The following is a 17625-nucleotide window of genomic DNA, read 5'->3' as shown; positions in this document are numbered from 1 at the left end:
TGAGAGCTCATGTCTCTGAGTTTAAGTTTGGGTAGCAGCACAAATAAACAACCCCAACAGCACAAATAAACAGAACAAAACCCAGTAGTCAATGTGACTCCCAGAGCCCTCCCTGATTACTATTATATTCAGGTGTGGGTTCTTGTTCTATATGCCTTTTTTTTTTTTTTTTTTTTTTTGCCAGTCCTGGGCCTTTGACTCAGGGCCTGAGCACCATCCCTGGCTTCTTCCCGCTCAAGGCTAGCACTCTGCCACTTGAGTCACAGCGCCACTTCTGACCGTTTTCTATATATGTGGTGCTGGGGAATCGAACCCAGGGCTTCATGTATATGAGGCAAGCGCTCTTGCCACTAGGCTATATCCCCAGCCCCTGCCTTTTTTTTTTCTTTTTGCCATTCTTGGGGCTTCAACTCAGGGCCTGAGCACTGTCCCTGGCTTCCTTTTTGCTCAAGGCTAGCACTCTACCACTTGAGCCACAGCACCATTTTCGGCCTTTTCTGTTTATGTGGTGCTGAGAAATCGAACCCAGGGCTTCATGCATGCAAGGCGAGCACTCTAAGCCATATTCCCAGCCTCTGTATGTCTTTTGTAAGAAGGGTCTTTGCTCTTTCTGGAAAGTCAGAGACCATTCTTACTAGCAGTAGTGGCATCTAGGTGAGGTGTTGAGGTAGGAGTTAAGTCAATTTAGAGTTCATGATAAAGTCTGAGCCATGTGCTAATGGCTTATACCTGTAATCCTAACTAGTCAGGAGACTGAAATCTGAGGATTGTGGTTCGAAGCCAGCCCAGGCAGGAAAGTCCATGAGACTCTTATTTCAATATAACCAGCAAAAGCTGGTAGTGGAGCTGTGGCACAAGTAGTAGAGTGCCAGCCTCAAGCAAAAACGTTAAGGGATAGAGAAAGAATACGAGGCCCTAAATTCAAGTCCTAGTACTGGCACACACACACACACACACACACACACACACACACACATACACACACGCACTAACAACAACAACAAAGTCCCTAAAATAAAAGATAAAATCTGTAGCCACAAGAAAGGTTTGAATGCTCAGGGGAGAGGATGGTTCTTGTTGGTAGGGCTTGTATTAGGGTACACTTTGAGGCTGAATTTGGTGTTAGAGTTGGTGTGGGCGCTAGGAGAGGGGTCAGGGTTAGGCTTGATGTGGGTTTCACTTAGGAACAAAGGCTGTGGATGGGACTGAGGAGACATGGGGGACAGAATCTGGGTCAGGCTGAGTGTCCTGGCTCAGGTGACTATGAGGCTGTGTTTGGGACTGACAAAGCTTTCTGAGGGGTAGGCTCCAGGAGGGTGGGTCGGAAGGATGAGGATAGAGCAGAGGCTTGCTCCAAGGGTCTACATGGTTGGATGGCTGCTCTCACCTTTCCTGCCTTCGGATTCCGACATCCTCCTCTCCAAGTTGAAGGGCCATCTGCATGGAGCCCCCCTTTCCTCCCCCAGCTTTGAGGGGATTAAGGTCATGGGGCGGGGCACTAATAGTGCCAGTTGGGAGTGTAAGCTGGGCACAAATGGGACATGATTAAATGTTTACCGACTACCTAGCCACATTAGTCAGAAACTAGAATCAAAGCGTATGATTTTTCTAAGAGTATTTGAAATTTGAAGTAGGGAAAAATCTAACATATGTGCAATAGCTCTGGAAAAAAGCATCCCTTACTAAATATTAAAGGAGACCTAAGTAGAGGAAAAAATATATAACATGTTCTGATTGAAGTACTCATTATCATGAGATGTCAATCCTTTCCAAAGTGATGTAGAGATTCAATGTAATTCCAAAGAAAAGTTGAAAGAATTTTCCAGTGGGACATGGCAAACTAATTCTGAAATGTATATCAATGTAGGAAAGAAAGCCAAAATCCTTTGAAAAAGATCATGATGAGTAGATGTCTGATATCAAGGCTCATTATAAAGCTGCAGTAATGAAGAACAAAATATAGTTCAGAAATGGAGACATATATATATATGATATATGATGAGTGTTGACACTACAGAATAGTAGAGAAAAATAGGCTTTATTTACTTGCTTATTTTATGCCAGTTCTGAGGCTTGAACTCAGGGCCTCACATTCTCTCTTGGCTTTTTTGCTAAAGCTGGTGCTGTACCACTCGAGCCACAGTTTAATTAATTGGAGAAGAGAGTCATGGACTTTTCTGCCCCTGACTGGCTTTGAACAGGGGTCCTTAGATCTCAGCCTCCTGAGTAATTAGAATTATAGGCACGAGTCATCAGTGTTAGCCTTTTTTCCCCCCTGCCAGTCTGGGGCTTGAACTCAGGGCCTGGGTGTTGTCCCTGAGCTGCAGTTTTTTGCTCAAGGCTAGCTCTCTACCACTTGAGCCACTTCTGGCTTTTTCTGTTTATGTGGTACTAAGGAATCGAACCCAGGGCTTTATGCATGTGAGGTAAGCACTCTGCCACTAAGCTATATTCCCAGACCTAGTGTGAGCCTTTTAAATCAGCAGTGAAGTTTCTTTTTTTTTTTTTGGCCAGTCCTGGGCCTTGGACTCAGGGCCTGAGCACTGTCCCTGGCTTCCTTTTGCTCAAGGCTAGCACTCTGCCACTTGAGCCACAGCGCCACTTCTGGCCGTTTTCTGTATATGTGGTGCTGGGGAATCGAACCCAGGGCCTCATGTACATGAGGCAAGCTCTCTTGCCACTAGGCCATATCCCCAGCCCCAGCAGTGAGGTTTCATTGTGACCTTTCCACAATGTATACAATGTATTCTAATCAATGGACCCCCCTCTATCACTCTCCCTCCCCAATTTCCAAAAACAGCTGCCATGTTTTTCATTGTCCCATTTTCATACATACAAACTACTGCTTCGATTATATTTATCTTCCTTCCTTCTCCTCAGACCAACCCCCTGCCACTAGCACCCATCCTCCCAACTCAGCATATAAGCTTTTTAATACATAGTGATTGCAAAATTACTATTCTTTGGAATGTATATGTGTAACACACAAAAATAAAACATGTATTAACTGGCTGAATACTAGTAACTATAACTCTCAGTGTTTTGTTTTTTTTTCTTTGAGACAAAGTCTCACTGTGTATCCTAGGCTGACTTGAAACTCATAATTCTCCTGGGTCAGCCTCCCCAGTGCCAGGATTACAGGCATGTGCCACCACATAAGGCTTATGTAGTGCTTTCTTATTGTACTATGTGGAAGGCACATAATACAGCATGCTTAGCAGAAGGAAAACATTGTTTTTTTTTTGTTGTTGTTGTTTCGTCAGGGTCTTTGTGTGCAACCCAGGCTAATCTTTCTGCTTCAGCCTCCCAAGTGCTGGGATTCCAGATGTGTACCACCACACCCCGTTTAGTAGTTGTTTTAATCTTAGGAAGGAGGTACTAGCTACTAGCCAGAGTCCCTTGTTGCTAGATAAGGAAAGCAAGACACAAGGTGCAAGCCTTCGATTTGTGATAAAACTCCAGCCCCTCATTTGGGCATTTTTACAGCCTAAAAGACGAATGCTGCCTTAAATAAAACCCTGCTAGGTCCCGCTCTTGCCCTCCCAGCACAGTTCCTTTTCCGCGAGGAAGAACCCAACTAAGGCTTCCAGCAGTGATTGCGTCTCAAAGCGTGCGCGCGCACGTTCACACCCGCCTCCAGGCAGCCTGCCTCAGCCCGGGTTGCTCAATGGAACTACACTTCCCATTCCTCCCTGCGCGGCCATCGCGAGTCCCGAGCACCGAGCGGGCTTGCTACAGCTGCATTCTACTTTCTCAGATCCGGTCCTGGACCGGGCCCCGACACTGAATCAGCTCCACCATGGAGGAGGCAGACCGAATCCTCATCCACTCCTTGCGCCAGGCTGGAACGTAAGTACACAATCCCCACTGGTCTCCAAATGCTTACATCCGGGACTTCAAAACCTGGGACCCTGTTATCCCGGAACCTTAATGTCCGGGACACCTTGATTGACATCTAAGGCTCCAACTTCCAGGTCTCTAAGATCCCTTCCCGCCTACATCCTGACATCTGGGGTCGCCCAAGCTCCTAAGCATTTTGATCTCGACTTGCGGCAAACCCAAGCTTTAGGATTCAGACACCCCGAGACTTTACAACCTTGAAACCTCAAGTCCTTGAGACCTTGGTATCTGGAGCTCCTAAGACAATTGCACCTGGAGGACTAGGGAATTAAAAACGTCACATCCCTGCTTTTCAGGGACTCCTCAAATCCCAGGGGATGGATACCTGAGAACCTTTGAACTTTAGTCCCCAAATATTTGGGGACTAAAAACACCAGAACCCTAAAATCTGGTGACATCAATAGTGGATCACTCTGACACAGAAGGACTTCGAGGACCCCAAAAATCTATACCAAAATCTAGGGTGCCTGATTTTTGTGTTGTTTGAAGCCGAGATGTTGGTGTCCAGGGACCCTGACATTTAAAACTCTTGAAAATCCCTGTCTCTACAGGCAGCCATCTCCAATCCCTAGCAGATCTGATCTCTGACATGCAGAGAACATCAGGGGACCCAGAAATATAGAGACCATGATAATTCATGAGGTTCTTTCACTTTCTCAGAACCCAGAAATTTGGGACCTTGAAGCACTAGAGAAATTGGAGGTTTTGCTGAACTCAGATTCCTTACCTCCACCATTCTTTTACATGAGAAGGAAGTCTTAGGATCTGAGGATTTACCTAGTTCTTTGTTTTCCCAAATCAAAGTCCAAGTCACTAACATCTAGGATCTGCTGGACCTTGGGCGTTGTCCCCCACCCTCACTCCAGTTTGAGAGCTTCCTCTTGAAGGACACTGTATAGTCCAGCCTGCTCCCTGTTTCTAGGATACTCCCCAGTGTTAAGCCTGCCCTTTTCTTCTTCAGGGCCATCCCTCCAGATGTGCAGTCCTTGCGAGCCTTCACCACTGAGCTAGTTGTAGAGGCAGTGGTCCGATGCCTGCGTGTGATCAACCCTGTTGTGGGCTCTAGCCTCAGCCCCCTGCTTCCTCCAGCCATGTCTGCCCGGTTCCGCCTGGCCATGAGCCTGGCTCAGGCCTGCATGGTGAGTGTCTTCCTTCTAGTCCACACACTTACTTCCTCCTTTACAAAATAACCAAGCTCCTGGGAAACTGTTGCCTTTCCTCTCTGCCATCTCTCTTTGTGGTTTAGCTTCACAAGTGGTTAAAAGCTGTTGGCCCCTGTTGCCAGACTGTAGAGTTGTTCAGACCCTAGCTCTACCATTTACTCTTTGACTTAGGCCTCAATTTTCTTATCTGTGGAGATCATAACAATAAGGTTGTGGGGATTAAATGAGTGACCCAATATATACCAAGGCTGCCCCTGGCTCTCACATTTTAAGTTTAGTTTCATGACCTCACCTACCCACCCATAGTGTCCATTTGGCAGTTCCAAAAAAGCTCCTCATTTGGTCACCTGCGCCTAAATTAGTCACTGTGAGTTCTGATTGGTCCAGTCCATGTCATATGATCCCTATAAGACACTATTATTGACTGCTCCTTCAGGGTCTCATATGCTAGTTAACTAAAACTGTATCTGCTTGCTACATTCTCCTATAGCAAGAACACACAGCATGCCTCCAGCAACAGTTCCAAAAATGTTTCAGTGATGAGTCAAACAAAGTACCTTTCCAGTGAAGTACTCACCCCTCCTCAGTCTGGAGCTTTGTCCAGTTACTGTAGTATAAGAGCACTGGCTGGGGGCCAGTGACTCACACCTATAGTCCTATCAGGAAGTTGAGATCTGAGTATTGTTGTTCAAAGCCAGCCTGCACAGGACAGTCTATGAGACTCTTATCTCCAATTAGCCATCAAAAACCTGGAAGTGGAGCTGTTGTTCAAGTGGCACAGTACCTTCCTTGAGTGAAAAAGCAAAGGGAGTGTCCAGGCCGAATTCAAGTCTCAGTACTGATATACACACACTCCTGGGGAGTTGCTGTAAAGATTAAAGATGAGTTAAATAACTAAGGGTGCAGGTCAATTTTCCAGGGCATGTTTTGCATGCACAAGGCCCACATGGGGGAAATAAAGTAAAAATTCAGTTAGCATTTTGTTGTGTCAGTCCTGAGGCTTGTACTCAGGGCTTGAGTGCTGTCCCTGTGTTTCTTTTGCTCAAGGCTAGCACTCTTAACTACAGGGCTACAGAGCTATTTGGGCTACCACTTTACTTCTGGCTTTTCTCACAGACTTTCCTGCCTGTGCTAACTTTGAACCTTGATCCTCAGATCTCAGCTTCCTGAATAGCTAGGATTACAGTTGTGCAGCTAACAGCCTCTGGCAGTTAACATTTAAATAGCCAGATAGAGGTGATCTGGCTTTTTACCTTCCAGCAACTTGTGGCCATCCAATGAATTAAACACTTCCCACACCCAGTTAATATGTCTTGAAGGCAGTAGAGCGACTCCAGTGAAAAAATCCATTTAGACAAAGGGCATAGCATGGTCAGAGTTGTTAACCTTGCCTCACTGCTTGTGCATTCCGACTCTGTTTGCTGCCCATCTCTTCACTTTCAGATTCACTTCACTGTCAGGAATTTCCTGATTCTTTTGTCTGTGGCTCTTGGTGGCTTCTAGAGGCAGGCAGTCCCTAGCCCGGGGCTATGTCCTCAAGGATGGCAGGCAATCTAAGGGAGAAATTAGGTGTTTGGTCAGGCTTGGAGGATTCCTAGTGTTAAGTACCAATGTGGGAGTGAAGCTTTTCTTTCTCCTTCCCCTTTTCTCCCTTCTCCTTCTCTCCTCCCCTCTCTGCTCTCCTTGCATTCCATCCCTTGTGCTCCCTCTCTTCCCCTCTCATTTAGCTCATGCTAACTTCAGCGTGGGGGAGACCATCTGGCTTTCTTGGTGGTTAAGCTACATGAATTGTTTGCCAGCAGCTTGCAGCAGCATTGCTTCATTTTGGTCCTATAAGTGCCTTGCTCCTGGTACCCATTTGTATGCCTAAGCCACCTCCCTGTTGGTAACTGTCACTGTACATACCTAACTCCTGGGGTGAGTTTCTGTAGCCATCATAACTCTGATCTCAGATGTCAAGGGAAAAAAAAGACCCAAAACAAAAGCAACCTAGCAATGTAGCATATAACCCAGTGGGTTTCGTATCTTTTTGGTCATGACTCTTCTAAATAAATACAGTTGCTCTGTGACCCAGAACAGATGTATAAATGTATTAAAGATTGCTTTTGAGTGTTGTGCTAGTAGCATAACACAATTTACATGTCAACCCTCTGGAGCAGATCCTTTTGGAATCCTTTTTTTAGATGAAGAAAGCACAGCACAGAGGTTAAGTGATTTTCCTGAGGTCACATAGTTGGTATGAGGCAGAGCTTAGGTCTGAATCTAGGAAGTCTCTATTGGGGTCCATATAGCTCTGGACCAACAACTGTGGCTAGGTGGATGCTGATGGCTTCTGCCTGTAATCTTACTACTCAGGAGGCTGAGATCTGAAAATCATGGTTCAAAGCTAGCACAGGCAGACAGATACCTGAGACTCTTACCTCCATTTAAACACCAAAAAACTGGAAGTGGAAGTGTGACTCAAGTGGCAGGGTACCAGCCTTGAGGAAAATAGCTTAAGCTAGGACTGGAGGCCCTGACTTCAAATCACACACACACACACACACACACACACACACACACACACACACACACACACACACCCCAAATAAACCTCTGGCAGAACAAGGCTTTTTTTTTTCTCTCTCTGAGTCTGTTTGCCAATCCCATACAGATCCCTTGGAAGTATTTTCATTCTGAGCTATTGTGTTGCTGGTCTCTCTTATTAATCTGTTTATTTTGTTTTATTATCATTTTTTGGGTGGTGCTTGGGATGGATCCCAGAGTCTGGCACACTCTAGGCATGTACCATTGAGCCACATCCCCAGCTCTCCTGTTTATTTTTGGGCACTGTATAGAATGGGCAGAATTGCTGTCTAAAATACAGACTCCAGATATTTTTCCCAATTTACTATTATTATTATTATTATGACTTTACTAATTACATTTTTTCTCAAAATTATCTACTTTCCATGTAGGCAGAAATTCCGTCTTCTCTTTTGTGGCCTTTGGATCTTGATTCATAGTTAGCGAAGCCAGAGCTTTAATGTCCTTTCTGGCTCTCAGTTAGCACTGACTATATTCACACCCTGGCCGACCTGGGGAGGGTGGTGGTTGGAAAGATAGTGGAAACAGGCGTAGGTCCAGGGACTTCCAGGGCAGGAGGATCCTGTCTGCCTGGCTGATAGGGGCCTACTTCCCCAATCCCAGGCATTGCCACCTGATTAATAACTGATAACCTCCAGGATCTGGGTTATCCCTTGGAACTTGGCTACCAGAACTTCCTGTACCCCAGTGAGCCTGATCTCCGGGATCTGCTTCTCTTCTTGGCTGAGCGCTTGCCCTCTGATGCCTCTGAGGATGCAGACCAGCCTGCAGGTACGCCGAGGGTGGGGGTAGGGGGTGGGGAATGGAGTGTGGTTCTGAGGTTGATGAGTGGAGATTGTAGTGTGTCTTTGGGAGAGCTGTAGGATTGAGGGGCGGGGTCAGAGAGGGAATGGATGCAAGGCTTGGGGCTGGGGAACTAGATAGATTCAAGTGGTGAGTGGATATAGTGGAGGGACCTTCCTGACTCCTCTCCTGGATCCGCCTTGCTCTTTCTACTCACACCACATGGGCATTGTTGGAGCTCCCCAATGTACCAGGCACACTGTCCAGTCTCAAGGCCTTTGTGTCTGGGTTATTCTTCCCCAGATATCCTCATGGTTAACTCCTTTAGCTGTGTATAGTTTCCACTCTGATGGTACCTCATAGGCTTTCCTTGACTGCCTCACCTGACCATGGTTTGAAAGTGTACTTAAAATCCTACTCATGAATTCTCTCCTTTACTAGCTCACTAACTGACTATATGAGGGTGGGGGACCTTTCCTATTTTGTTTACTTTGACCCTAATATCTGATATGGAGCCTAGTACATATTCCGTGTTTGTTAAAACCTGAGTATGAGGGGCTGGTAATATGGCCTAGTGGCAAGAGTGCTTGCCTCGTATACATGAAGCCCTGGGTTCAATTCCCCAGCACCACATATACAGAAAACGGCCAGAAGTGGCGCTGTGGCTCAAGAGGTAGAGTGCTAGCCTTGAGCAAAAAGAAGCCAGGGACAGTGCTCAGGCCCTGAGTCCAAGCCCCTGGACTGGCAAAAAAAAAAAAAAAGTATTTGTAATAAAATAGCTTTAAAAAAAAAAAAAACAACAAACCTGAGTATGAGAATGCTAGCTGGATCGATCTGCATCTCTAGATGAGGGGTCAGGAGCCATAGGTGGTTTCTTAGAGTGTGTACTTTGGGAATTGGAGCATATCACTTGATGACTACTTCTCCCCCACCTGGCCTAGGTGACTCAGCTATTCTCCTTCGGGCCATTGGAAGCCAAATCCGGGACCAGCTGGTTCTCCCCTGGGTCCCACCTCTCCTTCGCACCCCGAAATTGCAACATCTGCAGGTGGGATCCCTGATTCCTATATATCTATGCTTCTTTCTGCTTTGCCTACCCTGTCCCCATCCGGTTGGATGGGTTGTTGACTCTTGTCATACTTTGTCCTGGAAATTCTGACTCTGTTTTTCCCTCCCTCCAACACACACACGCCAGGGCTCGGGCCTCCAGAAGCCTTTCCATGCCAGCAGGCTGGTCCTGCCTGAGTTGAATTCCAGAGAAGGTGAGGCTGAGGCTGGGAAGAGGCCGGGAAGGAGGGGACAACTGTGTCTAACTGTTGCCATGTGGGAAGGTTGGCTGATTTTGTTCCTGATTTTAGAGTCAAAGGAGTTCCAGGCAAGTCTCATGCTGCTACCAGCTCCCACGCAGGTGCTCCAGCCATCTGGGAGGGCAGCCTCACTCCTTGAGTGCCATGCTATTCAGCTCTGTCAGCACATGGGCCGTGATCATTCAGGAGATGAGGATTGGGTACGCCGGACATCACGCCTCCCACCCCAGGTACTGCCAGATGCTTGCTTCCCTGCTGTTGAGGCTCCTGCTGCTGGTGACCCTAGATTTGTTTCCTTTTGGACTTCTACCCTTCCCTCTTCCCCTCTTTTTCCCATTGCTCCCCCCTGCCCTCCACATGTACTTATCTGGTCCCCACCTGGAAGAACACAGGAGTTAGAATGGATGCATGTGGGACAAGTTGATCTCACTTCTCAAGCCTTTATTTTCTGTTCTGCAAACTGGAGTAGCAATTGTGTGCAGTGATCTTGACTGCCAGGGCAGTTAGGATAGGTTACCTTCCTCCCCATCTCTACTAGTTTCTTCCAGTTCCTGAATCTCTCATTCTCTAACTCTTCTTGTCGGCGATGCTCATGGTTTCCATATCTAGGTTTCTGCCTGGTCCCTTCCTATCACTGTCTCTGTCAGTCCTTCCTCCTTACCCTCTCTCTGTATTCTCATTTTTATGCTACATCTATACTTCCCTCCCTTTGTGTCTTTTCCCTCTGGCCCTCTGTCTACTTGTTTATCTGTCCCCCACTCCTTCTGTCCACTTATCTGTCTTTTTTGGTATGTTCCTGTCTCCTTGGTTGCCACTTGTTCATCGTGTGTGTGTGTGTGTGTGTGTGTGTGTGTGTGTGTGTGTGTGTGTGTGTGTTGAGGATTGAACTCTGTACCTTGTGTTCCCACTTAACGTTTTTGCTCAAGACTGGCACTGTGCCACTTGAGCCACACCTCCACCTTGGGCTTTTTGTTAGTTAATGGAAATAAGAATCTCATGGACTTTTCTGTCCTGGCTGGCTTCAATCCAGGATCCTCAGATCTCATCCTCCTGAATAGCTACGATTACAGGCATAAGCCACCTAGCTACCACTTGTTCATCTTTGCTTTTATTTTTTAAACTTACAGGAATTGTCTTATATAAAAGTAGAGAGAATATTCTAATGATTCCTATATACCATTTTGCCATTCTTCCTGTATACTTTCTCAGTTCCTTTCCTCTTCCATCATCGTCAATATCGTCATCTGGTACTGACTGGCATTTGAATTGTGGGCCTTAAGCTTGGTAGGCATGTGCTCCACTGCTTGATCTTGCTCTCAGCCCTTCTCTGTATTAAAGTATATCTCAGGGTTAGAGAGATAGTTCTGTGGTAAAGTATTTGCCTAGTATGCACAAGGCCTTGGATTGTGTCCCCAGTACCAAGCCCTAGAATATCCAAGGTATACAGTTGCAACTCTTAACTACTTAAGACTGTTTCTTGAACTGGGTTCCAGTGGCTCACATTTATAATCCTAGCTACTCAGGAGGCTGAGATCTGACATGGTTTGAAGTTAGCCTAGGCAAGAAATTCTGTGAAACTTATTTCCCATTAACACACACACACACACACACACACACACACACACACACACACACACACACACACACAGCTATTTCTTGGGCCATGTGCTGGTGTTTTTGTTTTTTGTTTTTTTTTTGGCCAGTCCTGGGGCTTGGACTCAGGGCCTGAGCACTGTCCCTGGCTTCCTTTTTGCTCAAGGCTAGCACTCTGCCACCTGAGCCACAGCGCCACTTCTGGCCATTTTCTAGATATGTGGTGCTGGAGAATCGAACCCAGGGCTTCATGTATACGAGGCGAGCTCTCTTGCCACTAAGCCATATTCCCAGCCCCGGTGTTTTTGTTTTTTAAGACAGGGTCTTACTGTATAACTCAGGCTGGGCTGGAGTTGGAGAGCCTCCTGCCTTAGCCTCTCATGTGCTGGGATTCCAGGTGTGGACCACTACACCTGGTATGGCTTATTTATTTACTTTTTGTGTAGATACAAGGGCTTGAACTCAGGGCCTGGAGCTCTTTGTTAGCATTTTCTTTTAAGGCTGCCACTCTATCAGTTGAGCCACATCTCTACTTCTGGGATTTTACTGGTTAATTAGAGATAAGAGTCTCTCAGATTTATGTACCTGGGGTGGCTTTGAATCATGATTTTCAGATCTCAACCTCCCGAGTAGCCTAGGATTACAAGTGTAAGCCACTGGTGCCTAGTTTATTATTTAAAAAATATAATCATTGCTGGGTGCCAGTGGCCCACGCTTGTAATCCTAGCTACTCAGGAGGCTGAGATCTGAGGATCGCGGTTCAAAGCCATCCCAGGCAGGAAAGTCTGTGAGATTTTTTTTTTTTTTTTTTTGCCAGTCCTGGGCCTTGGACTCAGGGCCTGAGCACTGTCCCTGGCTTCTTTTTGCTCAAGGCTAGCACTCTGCCACTTGAGTCACAGCGCCACTTCTGGCCATTTTCTGTATATGTGGTGCTGGGGAATCGAACCCAGGGCTTCATGTATACGAGGCAAGCACTCTTGCCACTAGGCTATATCCCCAGCCCCAAGTCTGTGAGATTCTTATCTCCAATTAACTACCAGAAAATGGGAAGTGGCATTGTGGCTCAAGTGGTAGACTGCTAGCCTTGAGCTGAAGAGCCCAGAGTTCCAGCCCTACAACCGACAAAAAAAACCAAACAAACCCATTAATCATTTCCACAATGAAATTAATGAAGATCTCAGTACAATCTAACACACAATTTTTTGCCAATCCTGGGGCCTGGCACTGTCCCTGAGCTCCTTTTTGTTCAAGACTAGCACTCTACCACTTGAACCACATCATTCTGGCTTTTTCTGTTTATGTGGTGCTGAGGAATTGAACCCAGGGTTTCATGCATGCTAGGCAAGCACTCTATCACTGAGCCACATTCCCAGCACCTAACAGATTTTATGATCAGATTTCCTCATAGGTCTTGCAACTGTTATTATCTCCCCCTTGTCTCCCTCTCCCTCTCATTTCACACTGTCCCTTTCTTTGCCTGGCATCTTTAACTCTGTTTCTGCTCTGTCCCACACATCCTTTCTGTGTGTGTCTCTGATTTGGGGAGGGGGGGTGTCTAAGGCTAGTTTCTCCCCTTGCACATCTTTCTTCAATGTGAAGAGTGGGTGAAGTGTGACTCTGGGGAAGAGGTGCCCATCTGTTCCTAGGGTGCTTCTAGGCCAGTAGGGCAGGGGAACAGGTCAGGGGCCTGCCTTGTTGGGAAGGCTGATAGGTGAGTATGAATTGTCTAGTGGTCTCTGGAAGCAGCAGGGCCTTTGGGGCAGCAGATCTCCATCACCTTCCTTATCCCTTGCCCATTCATTCCAGGAGGATCCCCGGGCTCCTTGGCAGCGGCTACAGAAACAGTTAATAGAACATTTGCGCCAAAGCTGGGGTCCACTTGGAGTCTCCTCACCAACCCGAGATCTGGGAGAGCTGCTGCAGACCTGGGGGGCTGGGGCCAGGACAAGTGTCCCCAAGGGCTCTCGCTTCACACATTCGGAGAAGTTCACCTTCCACCTGGTGGGTGAGCTTGAGTAGACACAGGGTGTGCTAATGGGGCATAGCTGCCTTGAAAGTTGCTATATGTATAAATGCCACCTTATTCACACAGGTTCCTCTGTCTCTACTGGGTAGTGGTGGTGGGAGGGGTTAGAGGGCTCCCCTAACCTCAGAGGACTTCAATGAAAAAAGGGAAGATAAGTGGACACCATGTGTGGGGGTGGGTGCTCCTGTCACAAACCCTACCTTTTCCTAGGCACTTTTTTTTTGGTCATGGGGCTTGAATTCAGGGCATGGGCACTATCCTTGAGGTTTTTCCGCTCAAACACTTTGTACCACAGCACCACTTCCGGTTTTCTGGTGGTTAACTGGAGATAAGAGTCTCATGGACTTTCCTGTCTGGGCTGACTTTGAACTGTGATCCTCAGATCTCAGCCTTTTGAGTACTTAGGTTTACAGGTGTGAGCCACCAGCGCTGGGCCCTAGGCACTTTCCTTTGAGCTTATTTTCTCCTAGATTCTCACCCAGAGGAGCCTTTGTCCTTCTCAGGGTCAGAGTCAGGAAGGTTTTTTTTTTGGCCAGTCCTGGGGCTTGGACTCAAGGCCTGAGCACTGTCCCTGGCTTCTTTTTGCTCAAGGCTAGCACTCTGCCACTTGAGCCACAGCGCCACTTCTGCCCGTTTTCTGTATATGTGGTGCTGGGCAATTGAACCCAGGGCCTCATGTATACGAGGCAAGCACTCTTGCCACTAGGCCATATCCCCAGCCCACAGGAAGGTTCCCCCCCCCCCCCCGCATTGGCAGCCACCCTAGTTTGAGGTCATGTATAGTACCTTTACCCCCAAGTCATAGTCTGAGCTGTCAATAGTTGAATGGGTATGGGTATTGCCTGGGGATGCTTTGGGGTTTTGAGGCTGGGTGATGAGGAACAGGTTCTACTGTGGCAGCCAGGATGCTCCTCTTTTCACTGCTAGGAGCCCCAGGCCCAGGCAGCCCAGGTGGCAGACATTCCAGCCACCTCCCGACAACCTGAACAGGTGAGGAGAATGGTGGGGCAAGGGGAGATGGGCCCTTTGCCTATTTACTGGATCTGACACCTCTACTTCTACTGGCCTGTGCTTCCCAGGACATGAAGGCAGCTCAAGAACAGGAGCTAGAGTCTCTTCGGGAACATCTGGAGGGTGTGAAGCAGAACATTGAAGAAATTGAAGCCAATATGAAGACTTTGGGAATCAGCCTTGTGCAGGTGAGAGGCTGGGGCCTCTGACTGGGTCAGACCGAGCATAGGGCTTTGGGGGGCTAAGAGGTGATCTGTAGAGATCAGTAGATGCTAGAGGACTTGGGGACCTCTAGAGCTCTTCAGGGCACCAGAGAATAGGTGGAGGACATAGAGGATGTAGGGTTAGGGGCTTGGTGGGCCTTGTAGGTGAGTGTGAAGGTCTATGGGCATTGGTAGAGGAATGTGGGTCTGGATACCAGGGGCTTGGGTGGGGGGCTCCTCATGACCATGAGCATGGCACTGGAGTCCAAGAGGCCTATAGCGATTAGAGGCCATGTAGTGATCTGTGGGGGCTGAGGGCTGTGATATATGACTGGGAGCTGGGCTGCTGGTGTGCCAGGTAGAGACTGAATGTCGGCAGAGCAAGCTCAGCATGGTGGAACGGGAGCAGGCTCTGCGCCTGAAGAGCCGGGCGGTGGAACTGCTGCCTGATGGGGCTGCCAACCTCTCCAAGCTGCAGGTGGGCCAAGGCTGAGTCTGGGCTGGCCTGGGGAAGGGTGAGGGTTGGATGGGCCCAGCCTGTGTGACATGTTTCCTTGACTCTCTGCCAGCTGGTGGTGGAGAGCAGTGCCCAGCGGGTCATCTACCTGGCAGGTCAGTGGGAAAAGCATCGGGTCCCACTTCTTGCTGAGTACCGCCACCTCCGAAAGCTTCGGGATTGCAGGGAGGTAGGTGGTGGGGTCCTGGGTGTTGAGTGTGGAAGGTCTGGTGCCTCTAGGTGGCTATCCTTGAGCTCTGCTCACTGCCCTCTGCCCATGGGCTCCTGGCAGCTGGAATCTTCTCGACGGCTGGCAGAAATCCAGGAGCTACACCAGAGTGTTCGGGCAGCTGTGGAAGAGGCCCGTAGGAAGGATGAGGTCTATAAGCAGTTGGTAAGACTTGTGTTGGGGGCTTTGGGTGGCAAGGGTGGGTGGGATATAGATCCTGGGGGAATGCTTGCCATGTTCCTGTTCAGGTGTCAGAGTTGGAGACTCTGCCAAGGGATGTATCTCGGCTGGCCTACACGCAACGCATCCTGGAGATTGTGGGCAATATCCGGAAGCAGAAGGAAGAGATCACTAAGGTACACAACTGAGCCCTGGCGAGTGGGTCACAGGCATCCAGGCATAGGGTGGCCAAACAGAGACCTTACACTCTTTTTTTTGCCGGTCCTGGGGCTTGAACTCAGAGCCTGGACACTCTCTCTGAGCTTCTTTTGCTCAGGGCTAGCATTCTACCACTTTAGCCACAGCACCATTTCCAGCTTTTTCTGTTGATGTGGTACTGAGGAATGGAACTCATGGTTTTGTGCATGCTAGGCAACTACTCTACCACAAAGCCACATTCCCAGCCCCCACTTTTTTTTTAAATGCCAGAACTGGAGCTTGAACTCAGGGTCTGGGCACTTTTCCTTAGCTTTTATTTTTTGGGTGGGGGCTCTACTTCTTGAGCCACAATTCTACTTCTGGCATTGCATTTTGCTGGTTAATTGGAGAGAAGAGTCTTCATGAACTGTTCTGCCTGGGCTGGCTTCAAGCCCTGATCCTCAGATCTCAGTCTCCCGAGTATCTAGGATTATGGGTATGAGCCGCTAACACTTGGCAATCTTACACTCTGGCAGCAAAGTCCAGCCACACCCTGACATAGGACAGCCACACACAGTCTACCCTAGCCACATTAACACAGGCCCTGAGTGGATGTGAGTACATGCGTATAATGCATAAGAATACTCACTCTGACCCAGACATTTGCTCATGGCCACCCTGGTGTCTGCTAGATCTTATCTGACACGAAGGAGCTTCAAAAGGAAATTAACTCCCTTTCTGGGAAGCTGGACCGGACGTTTGCAGTGACTGATGAGCTTGTGTTCAAGGTTTGGGGCACACTAGCCTGGTGGGAGGGTGCAGGTGGGGCTGGGCTATTGCCTGTCTATCTACTCACAGGCTAGCTTTGCCTTGGGCCCTCTGTGAGTCTGTAGGCACACCCATTTATGCATGTGCCAGGTGAAGGCAGGGGTGGGAGAGGGTGGCCCTGTGAGACATGGCGGTGGCAGGGGAAGTGGGAATAGCCTGCTGATATCTTCAAGATCCCCTTTGCATGGTCAGGATGCCAAGAAAGATGATGCAGTTCGGAAGGCCTACAAATATCTAGCTGCTCTGCATGAGGTGAGAGGAACAGTATGCACCAAGGGGAAGTGGAAAGGGGGGTTAGCTAGGGAGGGGCCAACAGAGGCGCAAACTTTCTGCTCCTGCTGTCCCCAGAATTGCAGCCAGCTCATCCAGACCATTGAAGACACAGGCACGATTATGCGGGAAGTTCGAGACCTTGAGGAGCAGGTAAAGTTAGGGGGCTGGATGGCAAGCATGACAGGACAGGGGAAGCTCCTTGCTTTATGTTGAGAGAGGCTGTGGGACAAGATAGCCTACAGCTAGTGGCTCAGCCCTGATCCTTAGTGCCTATGCTTGATATCTGGGACCAGCTAGTGGCCTACTCTGAGTCCTTTCTGCTTCTGCCCTGTAGGGTCCTCATGCCTACTCCCAGAGCCAATGGCAGATATCGTGACTTGGGGATATTTCAGATGAGGGGAAGTGTATGTGTGAAGGAGCAGGCCACTTTGGGGGTGCAGGGGGTTACACAGTGGCTCTAATGGAGGAAGGATGGTCAGCAGGGGTGGGGGTAGGAGCCCTGAGATTGTATGTGTATCCCCCATTGCCTTAGATCGAGACAGAAATGGGCAAGAAGACTCTCAGCAACCTGGAGAAGATCTGTGAGGACTACCGAGCCCTTCGCCAGGAGAATGCCAGCCTCGTGGGCAGAGTCCGGGAGGCCTGAGGATTCTTGATGGAGGTTTCCACAGCTACAGACAGAGACTTGAGGTGTTGGAGGCAGTGGCTAAGCACTTGCCCTAGCTCGTCCCTCTGTTTATCATTCAGTTTCTCCTGCTGGGACTCACTTGTCTGCCCACCATTATCCAGCTTGTTAGGGGTTCAACTGCAGTTTATTTGGGTGGGCTCTGGGGGGGGGGCATGGAACTCTAATAAAGGTGGGGCTCTTCT

The 17625-nt window shown here is 48.4% G+C and overlaps 2 protein-coding genes across 3 annotated transcripts in view; one reads left to right on the top strand and one right to left on the bottom strand.

Annotated features, from left to right (window-relative positions):
- Cacna1f (calcium voltage-gated channel subunit alpha1 F) overlaps positions 1 to 1412 on the bottom strand; it is a 39096-nt gene extending 37684 nt beyond the window's left edge. Inside the window, exon 1 of the mRNA XM_048335611.1 lies at positions 1388 to 1412. Within this exon, the coding sequence (XP_048191568.1) occupies positions 1388 to 1412 (25 nt within the window). The remainder of the gene's footprint in view (positions 1 to 1387) is intronic.
- A 2146-nt stretch (positions 1413 to 3558) lies between these two features.
- Ccdc22 (coiled-coil domain containing 22) lies at positions 3559 to 17583 on the top strand. Of its 2 annotated transcripts, XM_048335627.1 has the most exons (17): positions 3561 to 3849; positions 4862 to 5039; positions 8288 to 8420; positions 9374 to 9480; positions 9628 to 9694; positions 9791 to 9969; positions 13139 to 13333; positions 14286 to 14348; positions 14438 to 14557; positions 14931 to 15050; positions 15142 to 15258; positions 15361 to 15462; positions 15546 to 15653; positions 16347 to 16442; positions 16675 to 16734; positions 16831 to 16905; positions 17288 to 17582. In XM_048335627.1, exons 1-17 carry the CDS (start codon positions 3800 to 3802, stop codon positions 17399 to 17401), a joined length of 1884 nt encoding a protein of 627 aa, XP_048191584.1. In that variant the 5' UTR covers positions 3561 to 3799; the 3' UTR covers positions 17402 to 17582. The 2 variants fall into 2 exon arrangements, with proteins under 2 accessions (XP_048191585.1, XP_048191584.1); XM_048335628.1 differs by lacking the exon at positions 16347 to 16442 and having other exon boundaries at positions 3559 to 3849; positions 17288 to 17583.
- The last annotated feature ends 42 nt before the right edge of the window (positions 17584 to 17625 follow it).

This window comes from Perognathus longimembris, chromosome 28 (genome assembly GCF_023159225.1).
Source record: "Perognathus longimembris pacificus isolate PPM17 chromosome 28, ASM2315922v1, whole genome shotgun sequence".
In the NCBI taxonomy this organism is placed as follows: Eukaryota; Metazoa; Chordata; class Mammalia; order Rodentia; family Heteromyidae; genus Perognathus; species Perognathus longimembris.
The sequence above is the reverse complement of the archived record's forward strand: the minus strand, read 5'-3'. Positions and strand labels throughout refer to the sequence as shown.